This window comes from Tetrao urogallus (genome assembly GCF_951394365.1).
Source record: "Tetrao urogallus genome assembly, chromosome: 8".
NCBI lineage: Eukaryota > Metazoa > Chordata > Aves > Galliformes > Phasianidae > Tetrao > Tetrao urogallus.
In genome coordinates, this window is record NC_136821.1 from 10,422,614 (window position 1) to 10,435,349 (window position 12,736).

A 12,736-nucleotide genomic window follows, 5' to 3' on the forward strand; every position below is an offset into this window, starting at 1 on the left:
TCTCCTTTTCCTTGCAGATCTGAAGCCTTGGGTGTCCAATTTCACCTATCCAGGTGTGCATGATTTTTCTCAGCTCGCCCTGGATGCCAACAGGAACCAGCTCATTGTGGGAGCAAGGTAAAGAGAATCTTTTAATTAGACTAGGGTTGATGCTCAAGCTCTTTCTTTTGGGTTCTGGCTTTGGAGGTGAGTGTGTTTCCAGCTTATGTGGCCAGTCTCCCCCTTCAAAGAGAAAGCTGTAATTTATGTAGAGGGATTTAGTCTCCTAATATAATTGCAAAGAAGAGAAAATTACTAGAATTAAAAAAGAAAAAGATGCAATCAAAATGACTGGTTAATGAAGCAGAATGCTGGCTTCTCCCTCAGTATCATTAATGTTAGGAGAGTTGTAGTGAATTATTCTGCACTATCACTCTGCCAGCAGGGAATTTGGCTTTTTTTGGTGTGTTTGCTGTGGGCAAACTCTGTATCTGTACTAGATTCATCTACACACCTTTGCATACACCGTAGTGAGACTTTGGCAGCATATACTATATACAAGATCGCTTTCTTGTCTTTTAGAATTCACTCCACAACCAGTTTGCTTCATTTTGCTGACGTAGCCAAATCCCCACCTAATGCATTTGGGTGCAGCGTTGTTGTTCTGGCCCCACTGTATATAATTAGCATATATATCCTTTTATTTTTAAACATTATCTTTATTTAGGATGCTATAAGAGAAGCATAGAAACACAAACACGGTGCGAGCACAGGCAAGCTCTAACAAATTTAGAGCTGCATTTGTACCAGGGAAAAAGAACTATGGTTCAGTGAAATAATATACGTCAGGAGTGGCTGAATCATGAGCCCCCACAGCAACTATTTTTTATTGCATAATAAACATGTAAGACAGCCTCGAAAGAAAGGACTAAGCACGATCTAACAACAAATCAGCCCCCACCAGCAGTATAATGCTTAGAAGCAGATAGCATTATGGTGGCAGGTTGTGCTACAGGAGAAATGGAGGCAAAGACTGCTGTCAGCCCAGGCTGTTCAGCACCAGTGAGCAGGGAGGGGAAAGGGGCTGGGACAAGACAAATGTGTATTAGTGGAATGGCACTGCATTGGGGACAGTCATGACCAGTGCCTTCTGCTAGGCGCTGTACAAACACAGGCTTCTCACTCTGAGGGATGCGTGGTTTACATCATTCAGCAGGGCAGCAGGTGTCCCATTGCTGTTGCTGACATGCCTCACCCCTGCTAAATCCTTGGCACATAGCCTGGAGGGAGGCTCTGTCTCCACAAGGGTTTGTATGAGAGTGACTAGACGCGAGGCTACAGCATCATTATAAGCAGGAGAATGACAGTAAATTTGGCTTCCTGCTGGAGGTACTATGTAGTGCAATGTATTACTTTAGGCAGAAGCGGTGACAAGTATTTATAGAATTTGCTTGGAGAAGTCAGTTTTCACTCAGTGCGACCAAGCCTGACTAGGAGAATGAAAGTTTTGATGGAGCCACATGGTTCTGTTGAGCAATTATTGATAGAATTAATCATAGAATCATTTGAGTTGGAAGGGACTCTTAAAGGCCATCTGATCCAACTCCTGTGCAATGATCAGGGACCCCTATAGCTCCATCAGGTGCTCAGAGCTCCATCCAGCCTGACCTTGGATGTCCTCAAGAACAGGGTATCTATCACCTCTCTAGGCAATCTGTGCCAGTGCCTCACCACCCTTATTGTAAAAATCTCTTCTTCTTTATATCTAGTCTAAACCTCCCTTCTTTTAGTTTGAAACCATTTGTCATTGTCATATCACAACAGACCCTGCTGAAGAGCCTGTCTCCTTTCATATAGCCCCCCCTTACACATGCAGTTTCCCAGGGTGCATTTTTGGGCTGGATACAGCTATGGTGTGAGGAAGGTGGAAAGCCTCCATTCCTTTCCCTCCTTGCCATTTCATTCCCATTCTACATGGGGCAATGGGGGGAGGTGCACAAATGTGGGTGCAGTCAGAATCTTTGTCCTGCACAGCACTGTGGGTCCTCAGGGTCAGTGGAGCTCCTAGAGCTGTGCCAGAGAAATGGGAATGGGAAGTCATGGCTTTTCTGTTCCCTCCCTGATAAATCCCCACCTTGTTCTGGACTATTTTTAGGGGTTATTTTTTTTCAGTCATTAGTTGCTCATGCACCATCTGCCTGAATTTGCAAATGAAACAATACCTCAAAGAGATAGGAGCTGTCTCTATCCATCTCTACAGGGTGTAATTTATGAAACCTAAATTTAAATGTTAACCATGTTTAAATGTGCTGCCACAGATCATATAAGTAGTAACACCAGCTATTCTGGGGTTGTGGAAGGAGGTTGGGATCAGGGTAGAGTTTGTAAGTGCTCCCACTTCTCAATTTCCTGGTTAACATCATTCTCTTAGACGATGGCATTATAAATTATTTCAGGCCAGTTCTTTCTGTCTCTATTTAAAAGCTGTATGACCTCACCACATCATCACTTCGCTTAGTTCATCCTGTGGTTCAAAGTCTTGTGGAAAATGCTTCCTAGAAGAAAAGAAGATCCCGGGGCTCACTGGGGTTTTGGTTTTGGGAATTGGACACAGCGTGACCAAAACTGTGAGAGATATTGAGGACACGCTGTTTACACAGGAAGCTGTAATAACATGAGCCTCAGATTTTTTAAGCTTTATCCTTATCTGAGAGCCCTCCCCAAGCGAGTGGTGCTGTCTGAGCACTAACCAGAGGAGTCTGATAACTCCACTGCACCAAACACCTGCCAAGTCAAAATCCCAGAAACAAAGAATTAGTTTCAAAAGCCCACCGTGGTTCCTAAGCAACGTATTTACTTGTCACATCATTTGTAAAACCCAAAGACTTGCAAGTAAGGATGTGAATGGTGTAGAGCACTGTAAATCTCACACTGCCCGTATTAGGAGCCACATTTCATTAAGTATAAAAACACACATTTTAAAAATTCGTAACCTTCATTTTGACTCATGGTTTTTGTTTTTTTGGTTGTTGTTTGGTTTAAAACACAGCGTGAGTATTTTAATGTACTCTTTTTCTTCTGTGAATGAGTGACTGTTTTGAAATATTTGCTGCTTATTTCAGCTCTTGAGCTCACGTGATTATTATTTGAACCTATTTTAATGAGAGGAAAAACAATTTTCTAGATCTCATTATTACTGAGAAAAAACTTGAAAATATGAGCTGAACAGCTCAAAAAACCAAGACACATAAATCCTTCTCCTCCCCCCTCATCCCAATAAAAAACTGATGGGTTTTGGAGCCTGAATCCTGCTTTTTCTGTGTGAGCTATCTGCAATGCCACTTTGTCCAATTGTCCTGCTTTTTTTTTGCTAAACACTTTCTTCTTTTCATCAGGAGTAAGCCTTGAATTTTTCAGACCTGAGAGACCTTCCAAGTCAAAGCCAATAAAGGAGCTGAAATGGAAACTGATTGCAGCCTTGACTATGTAGAAACTTCCATTCCTCTCTAATGGTGCAATCAGGAATGCTTATTGTCTTTACTTTCAATCTTTTTCCCATTATTAGATTTCAAATTTAACTCAGCTGTACAGCATTCCTAGCGAGCAGTTTGCTTTTATTAACTGAAGGTCTACTTGCTGTACCTAAACATCTGAAATCAGAGATTAATGGTGAGGAAATGGGTGGCAGTTTCTCTCAGATTAGTGTCATGTAATGAGCTATAGTTTTGAATTATAGACACAAGTTGTATATGCCGCCACGGCAGAGGAGGCACAGAAGAGATTATTCTGGTACCAGAACAAAGGCTGGGAGACTGGGACACTGCTCTTTTGTCAGCAGTACAGCTGGTGAATGGACTGGGAAGAACAGCCTGAATGAGCTGTGATATAAAAAGTGGTTTAACAAAGGAGATAGCTGAATTTCCTAACTCGATGGGCAAGTAAAAGAGACCTGTGTTAAAAAAATGGTGACTTGAAAAATACAACTGTTTGAACTCTGTGCTGTATCTGAAGGTCAGATCTAAATGCTCTTAGTAGACATGGAGAGTAACAACCTGGCTGTGAACCCTCCACTTGTGCTGGCGGGGATGCCAAAGGTGATGGTGGCGCAGGAGGAAGCCTTCATCCCAATCCTGCAGCATGTCCCAGCTCAATGCTCTCTTGTCTTTATCCCCCTGTTCTTCTCTGCCATGTCCACATCAGAGGCAGGGACCCTATAGCCATGACTTCACCTGAATTTTAGAGAATTGTAGAACTGTTCCAACCGTAGGCTGGAAAAAAAACCCTAAGATCATCCAGTTCAACTATGCACCCACTACTAGTGTTGCTCACTAACCCATGTCCCTAAATAACATGTCTCCAAGGTTCTTTAATACATCCAGGGACAGAGACTCCACCACTTCCCTGGGCAGCCTGTGCCTGTACCCAAGCAGTGCTCTGTTCTCTCACCTGTGCTGTAGGCAGTGTTCTAACCCAAGACTTGCTACTGGCTGGGCAGAGATAAGAGCCAATAACTAGATGTTGATATGAAAGACCCTGCTTGAAATCAAGCCAAAAAACCGTTCTTCACAAGAACTCCCTGGCGAGGAGTACGCAAAAGTTTTAAAGGAGGATGGTTGAAACACCATGTGAAAATCTGGCACAACAGCGGGCTGAAGGGAAACAGCTTGGACAACAGGAGGACAGTACCCAAACAAATGGCTGCACAGAGAGTGGTTGGGAAACCCTGAAGGGAACATTTGACTTCTCCCTGAAGGAAGCTTGTGGGGTTGTCAGCTCGGGGCAGCAGCCTGCTGGGACTGTGGGTGTGAGAGGCATAGCAATGAGAGGCGGCCATTTGCAGCCTGTGGAGGTGTTGCTGTAGAAATCCAGCCAGAAAGCATTGTGACCAGAAGTCCATATAGTTCTGCTTGCCAAGAGGACTGTCAGCTCCATCAGGAAATCAGAAGGAATCATCTCTCATGGCAGTTGCACAGGAAACTGAAGCGCAGGGGCCCTTGTCACAAATGGCCATCGCCATGAAGAGCCTGAAGGTAGAGGGCAGCGAGCAAACACTGTCAAGGGACTCAGAACTGGCAGGTAAAGTGCACATCATTCTGGCCTGCCAGATTTTTCTTCTCTGGAGGTAGAGCTACCAAGCTCTTCATGATGCAAATCTGCTTTGGCGTAGGGTGATTTTTGTACTTGATTTAGAGCTGAATTGAAAATGCCTGTTAATGGCAAGTAGATAGTAGCAAGAAAGCGGACATGGGTAGTTTGGGGAGCACAAAAGGTGCTATGTTAACTTAAGAAGCTTGCTACAGATCAGGTCAAAAGATTTTCCTCTAGGATGTAGAGCAGGTATTGAAGAATCACTTTTGTCTTTGAGCAGGCTGCCTCAGTGGGAGCAAAGCCTGGGTGCACCCCTTCCTGGCTGTTCTTGCTCTTGACTCATGAGCACAAAAGCTTCTCTGCATCACACAGGCTTAGGAGCTGAAGACTGAAGGGAGGGACTGACGTCCAGAAAAGGTTGCTTCAAGTTGCAACTTGCAGAAATATGGTAAATTGTAAATATAATCTTGGATCCCCAACCAGTAGGTTTTGCATCCTGAGTTTACTGAAACTCTCTGGTGTGTGATAGATTAGTCCATCAGACACCAGGTTTCATGCAGATTTCTGGCTGAACGCAGGCTCCTTCCTGCCTACTTGGCAGAAAGCTCAAGAGCACTGCAGTAAAACCCTCAAAACCCATGTTGCTCAGAAAATATCACTCTTACCCTTGGGCACCTTCAATCTTGTCCAGATCTGGGCTGCCACCGACCCTGAAGAGAACAAGTCTTGGCAGATGGTGCTGCCTGGGCAAAAAGCATTCTGCAAACAAGGAAGTTCAGTGGCAAACTTTGGGGCAGAGTGGGTTTGAAGCTTTAGGAATCAGTATCAGGTCTAAATTTAAATAACAGCACTTTCTACTGCCAAATGATCAGGACCTTGTAATGTTGAGACATGTGGGATTGTGATAAATCTGTAATGTGTGCTTTGCTGCACCTAGCACAACTACTGCAGAAAGACTGTGCTTTTTGAAGGTACCAGCCAAAGTCAGCCCAATGTTAGAGGCCTCTGCAGTATTCTGCATGGCTAGCATGGCCTGCATGGCCATGGCCAAAGTTTTCTTATGAACTCACAAAAAATCTGTGGCAAAGGTGGAGTTTGATCCCTTTGCTGTTGTGTTTCTGCCTGGTAGAAGCAAGTACCTGGCACTTGTCCTCAGCCTTGCATCCCCAGAGAAGGCATAAGTCTTTCACAATGCTTGTGAAAGTCTGTGAGTTCTGCACACGTATATGGGGACAGTGAGCTCAGCTGAAAAATTCAAGTCTCATATAGCATGAAGAGAATAACTTGCAAACAAACTAACATGTGCCACGATCACATGAGCATAACCAAAAGTAAATAGAATCTTGGCTTGTCCTGATGCCTACCATGTATGACATGCCATTCCTCACTGACTACAGTTTGACTGAATGCTTTTCTAAGATGAAGTGGCTGAGATGAGTTACTGCCATGTTGATGGCTCACATTAGTGTCACGCCAGCTTTACACCCTTCTAAGTCACGTTTGGCTGAGAAATTACCTTGCTGGTTGAGGTATTAATGAGGACGTGAGCCAGCAAAGAGCATGATAATGTTTTTGATTATATCCAGATTGTAGCAGGGTAGCTGAAAGGGCTGCTGTGAAGAAACCTGAAAAAAACAACAACAAATACGATCCTTTCTCACTGTGATTCTTCCAATCAGACAAAAAGCTGCATCCTTGGTGGGGGAGGGGGGAGTGCGGGGGGGGGAGAATTGGAAGGGGGACAATGGAGGGAGGGAATGGAGGGAGAATCACTCTCCGAAAATAGCAAAAACTTCCAAAGGAACATTGATATTTTTTAAAGAAATTGCCTGACCTGCGTGAGAAAGAATACAGTGAAGGTGAGAAACCTGTGATTAGACATTACAGCTAGTTAAACCCATAATTGGAGGTGCATAGTTTCTTTACGCAGGGAACAAAAATGTGATCTAAAGTGCAGGAGATTTTCCTCTCTGATATCATGCCAGCCCAGCCCTTGTGTCAGTGTGGAGGGGTGAAGCCCCACAGGGATTCATGGCTTTTATAGGATTTGCTATCCTTTGCTGGTCTGCAAGGGGTCTGAATTTGCTACACCTCAAAGATGTGCTGTCCCTGGGTAAGTTCTTTACAGAGAGAGTGGTGAGGTGCTGGAAAGGGCTGCCCAGAGAGGTTGTGGATGCTCCATCCCTAGAGGTGTTCAAGGCCAGATTGGATGGGGCCCTGGGCAGCCTGGTCTAGTATTAAATGGGGAAGTTGGTGGCCCTGCATTTGGCAGGGGGTTGGAGATTCAAGATCCTTGAGGTCCCTTCCAACACATTTTCTGGCCGTTCTGTGATTCTGTGGCTTACCCCTTGGGAAAGAGGGAAAAGGTGTAGACAGGAAAAGGATGGAAGGAGAATTCTTGTTGTTCATGGGATTCTAACAAATTTGTAACCTGGTCCAAATTTTGTTTAAAGTGTAACTTTTTTTCTTAGCTAAAATTTATACTTTTGTGGAGAATAGAATGTGAACTTCAATTTATTCCAAATAAATACATCAAATAAAACACTGCACTGCAGCACTGTCAGGTAGCCGTATCTGGCAAATGCACAGAATAAGGTGCAGCTGCAAGAGAGCAAAGACACAGCTTTGCCCTGGGTGTGTACCTGGAGAGGAGGCGATGGTTTTTCACATAAGCTGCAATGCCATACCTATTGCTTCTGGACGTGAACTGACCAAAATGCAGGCTTGACATGAAAAATACCTTGTGTTACAGATAAAAGGGAAATTGGTGTTAGCCTATCACAAAAGCAGACACCCATGAAAGACACAATTCCCTTTACTAACACACCGAGAATACTTAACTTCCAATACCGTGTTTGAGAGAGTGGGATGCGGGCAAACATAAGGTCAGGATATTTTGGCAAATGTCTTAGAAGCTTGGAGATAATGTATTTTTCAGCATCACAGGTTGAGATTGCAGAGCATTTTCCTTTGGCATTGCTGAAAACGTTGTCTTTTGTTCTGATTAAGGTGATCTGTCAGTTTAATATGGCAGGGCTCACCACAGTGACTTACATTTTGCTTTATATCCAGATGTTTAGATGCTGAAGCCTACTGCTCAGTGCCACTTCAAAGATATAAAAAACAGCAAGGAGAATCATAGAATAGAATCATAGAATTATTAAGGATGGAAAAGACCTCTAAGATCATCCAGTCCAACCATCCACCTACCACCAATATTTCCTCACTAAACCACGTCCCTTATTACAGCCTCTAAACGTTTTTCAAATGCCTCCAGGGACAGTGACTCCACCACCCCTTGAGTAGCCTGTACCAATCACCACTCTTCTGGAGAATAAATTTTTCCTAATATACAACCCGAATATCCCCTGGTGCAATTTGAGGCCATCATTTCTTGTCCTATCACTGTTATCTGGGAGAAAAGGCCAACCCCCACCTCACTACAACCTCCTTTTAGGGAAATGCAGAGAGCCATAAGGTTTCCCCTGATCCTTTTCTCCTGGGGAGTCCTGAGAAAGGACTGGTTTGCAATAACTTAATCTCACCAGTCAATTCTATGCATATTTCCTTTCAAGTTTTGTTGAACTCATCCTGAATCTGAGGAAAACATGACAGAACTGAATGGGTTTGTCAGCCCAAGACAGCAGGTGGGGGGCCACAGGGGACGTTTAGCAATATTCAGTGCATCAGAAGAAGAGGAATTTCACAGCTTGGCTTAGGAAAACACAACTAAAGCCATGGGCAAATAGGAGATGAAAGGTCCCCACACAGCTCGAAGCCATCAGAAGGTGCTGTCAGTGCTCTGTGACTCTGCCACTCTGCCAGCTGGATGGGAGAGGCACAGAAGAATTGACAGTCATATGTCAAGAAAGACTCAAGGTGGGATAAAATGTGATGATTGGAGAGGTGGACTCCAGCAACAATCCAGAAGCAGTGTCTGGGACCCTGGCTTAATTTGGAAGCTGCTTAGAATGATACGCTGCTTGTATATATCTTTTAAGAGGATGCTGCTCTAGCTCTGGCTGGATTTATCACAGAGAAATGCTGCTTTGGGAAAAGTACTTGCTCATACACCAACTGCATCATATTACTGTGTGCCATTTAGTATGGTTCTCTGTTGAACATCTATTGATTTTTAAGAAAGAAAGATTTAACAGACAAGTTTTTCTTCAATAGAAATGAAATTACTGGTGAATAGGAATCTAGTCTGTAAGGGAGATGCTGGCTCACCACCTTTTCTCTAGCAGGTGCATGTCAGGCCTTTCAAAAGAATCACTGGAGGAGCATTTGCAAAGGGATCATCTCATCGCACTCCAGAGCAGGCACGTAATTAATTCTTTCTGAGAGCAAAGGCTGGCATCGTCTTTCAGGAGCAGAGTTTCTTGGAATGGTTGGCTGGTTCAGAGATGTGGATAACCATCTGAAAAGGCCACAGCTGGGCCTGCGTGAAGGCACTGTGCATTAATCTAGCATGAGATTTGGTAGGCTAGAGCCCTGGGGTCTGCACTCGATTCTATCACTGCCTTGCTGTGTGCTTTGAAGAAGGGTGTTTAACCTTTCTCTGGCTTGTTCTGTTCATTAGTGTAAAGGGGCAATGATACTAACCCGCTCCTGGGGAGTCGTGAAGCATGACTAAGCTGTGTTTGCCATGCACTGTGGAAGTACAAAGTATATCTAAGACTCTAGGAGCAAAGATAGGAAGAGCTGACATGAGCTGCTGGCTCCTTGCCCAAGGCCCACCCCCAGAATGTGACTTCTAGGGGTGCTGGGAGGGAGCATGAGATTTGTCACATGCATAATTCCGTGTCTTGTTTAGCACTGCCCAAAGGACCCTGCTCTGTTAATTATCTTATTATGCATCCTGTGACAGTTGTAAGTCCCTCTTGCAGACCTGGCACCTAATTGCAGCATGAGGGCAGGAAAAAACTGCCCAGAGCACCTCAAGTGTACTTGAAGTCTCCAGTATCCTACCTGGGCTGTGCTGGATGCCTGTTTTGTGCAATAATAAACCCAAAGGCCATAACAACTCTTCATGTAGTCATCTTCAGCTTACCCTAAATGTTTTTTTAACATGATCAAACATTATCAGCTGCTGTTGGCTTCATTTCTACTAGCAGGTGTGTGTACAAAGAGGGTGCTTGAGATAGCCTGCCCTGAAGGAGGGAGGGGGAAGTTCCTCACATCTGCTGTAAAGTGCTTCCCACTGGAAAAGCCTGGTTTGTCTTGCAGCCCGGTTGCTCAGTGACATTGCAGACAAAGTCCATTTCCCTCATTGAAAGTTGTTTCTAGCCCATAGGATGAGTGAACAAGTGAATGGGCATAATGTTAAAAGTTCATCGACAAGGTGCCTCGACTATGTGAAATAAACACTTAGTAATTGACTTTGACTTGGGAATATCATAGCAAGTGGATTTAAGTGGATATATTCTTCCACCCTTTCTTAAAGTACATCTCAGCTGCTCTCCTGCTGCTGTGGTATTAAAACTTTGTGGTACCAGGCACTGTCAGTGCTTAATCATGTAACAAGACAGCCAAATACAAGTTAGGAAGCCAATTAAAAAATACTTTCTTCTACAGGATTTTTTACTGTGGCTTGGCTCTGTCCATAGGCAGATCAGTGTAGAAGACACTGTTCAGAAAGTAAAACACTTCTGTTTGCACCCAATTTCCATGAGTGTAAATTGGTTCTTCAGCACATGCTTAAATTCTGTTCCCCAGCTTGGAGGCTAGTTATTCTACCAAGCCGGGCACAAACTAATGGACCAGGAGATCAGCTGCTGCTTGAGCTGCTCTATGATACTGGCTGAGTTGGTTATGCTTTGCTTTCAGTGTAAAGGAAATTACATCTCTATTTTTTTTTTTTTTTTTTTTTTACCTTTTCTGTATGTTCAGGTGGCAAATTCTTCGAAGTGGATTGCATAGATTAGGAAGATCTTTACATCAGATAACTTCATGTACCTGAGCTGGGGGCTAATACCGCAATAAGGAGTGACAGAAGAGCCACCCTGATGGTGTTTCATTTGGCTTTTGCTGTGACTTCATCACCAGAGGAGCCACCATTAACCACTCTGTGTGAGGCAGCAAAACCTCAGTCTGTCCGAGAATTTAGGGTATTACTGATTAACATGGGTGTTTTCAGAAATGTGCTGATGTTATGAGTAGTTGTGAGTAATAGTAGAAGAAGTAATCAGCAGTTTGAGGCACCTTGCAATGTGTATAATATCATTTATCCCAAGATATTTAGAAGAGAATATTCAGAAGAGCGTGGTCTCTTGCTCTAGAGAAGAAAAGTGGCTGAAGTGCAGCCAAGTCAGGGATGAAAGAGAGTTTTTGTTGTAATACCATGGAGTGAAAGTGCAAGATCTTTAGGATAGAAAGAGAGTAAAAGGGTTGTCCTATCCCTCCAAGTTTGTGCACTAGCTTTTTGTATGGGAGAAAAAGGTTATTAGAATAGCTGTTTGCACCAAGCCATTGCTCTTCTGGCCTAGTTCAGGAGGGCTTAATTTGAGAGAGAAAGCAGTTAATCAACATCTACTTGCAAGAAAAAATGTGAGGGGGAAAAGAATTAAAAAAACCAAGAAAGCAACCCATCTATTCATGTGGAGTGAGATCTCAGTGTTCTCATGTATTTCTTAATCCTACTCTTCCAGATGCTTTAAATTATAGTTTAGCAAGGTATTAAACAGACATAACTTCAAATATGAACAGAAAAAAAGGCACAAATGGGGCAATTCTAGGTACAATAAACCATGCTTCTCATTCAGAGACCTCATTCATTCTTGGACCGAAATTGCAGTTAGGATAAAATTCATAAAAATGGTACTATCTTATTCAGCAAATCTTTCCCTTGGCTTTTAACCCAAGGTATAGCTTTACAGAATGAATAGGGTTAAAAGAACTTTTTTTTTTTTTTTTTTTTAAATTAAGGTTTAGTTGTTTCTAGCTGGGCAGGTCAGCTGGTGTCTCTGGTCTGCCTAACGGTGTTCATATTAGTGCTGATGAGACGTGAAAAGGATCAAACAAATGAAAAGAAACTGCCAGTGTCTCTTCAGACACCAGGTAGAGCAAACTGACGAAAAATTAAGGGAAACCCTTCTTGCTGTAAGAAAGTTGCAAAGTCAGGCTTAGAGAGTTGAGGTTATTGTGAAGTTTTTGGAAGCTCCTTGTGCTACTCACATTAGTACTGTGCTCCTGCCTGGTTTATATCTCAGACACCTGAGTGATCTCAGCACTAATGATTTGTTCAGGTGCTACTCAGCAGTAACTGAGAGGACAGAGATTGGCTTTACTTAAATGGATACTAATTCCTCTCTGCATCTGTTTTGGCTGAGTGCAAGGAAAAACGCGTCCTTTAGCTCTGTCTCTTCCATTAAATATATTTTGGTTGAATTTGCTTTGCAGTGCTATTGGTGGGGAAAAAAACCCAACCACCTAATATTAAAATTTATTACTCAGTCAAACTGTCCAGCATTTTACAAGACTGAAACAGAGAGCTGAAGTCTGCTATGTAAGTCTTCTAAAATCAATGCATTTAAATAGCATTCTTAACAACAGGGTAGCAACTTCAAGTCCCTGGTTATGAGAACTTTCTCCTTAGTGTGTTGTAACACTGGAGGCCAGTGACATGCTTAACTTCTCCAGGTGAAGGCTTATTCTGTGACAAGTCATA

The 12,736-nt window shown here is 43.3% G+C and overlaps 1 protein-coding gene across 1 annotated transcript in view; it reads left to right on the forward strand.

Annotated features, from left to right (window-relative positions):
• Nucleotides 1-12,736, forward strand: part of SEMA5B (semaphorin 5B) — a gene marked incomplete at both ends in the record, with an annotated part of 123,950 nt that overhangs the window by 13,518 nt on the left and 97,696 nt on the right. Inside the window, one exon of the mRNA XM_079539334.1 lies at nucleotides 18-117. Coding sequence (XP_079395460.1) covers nucleotides 18-117 — 100 coding nt within the window. The remainder of the gene's footprint in view (nucleotides 1-17; nucleotides 118-12,736) is intronic.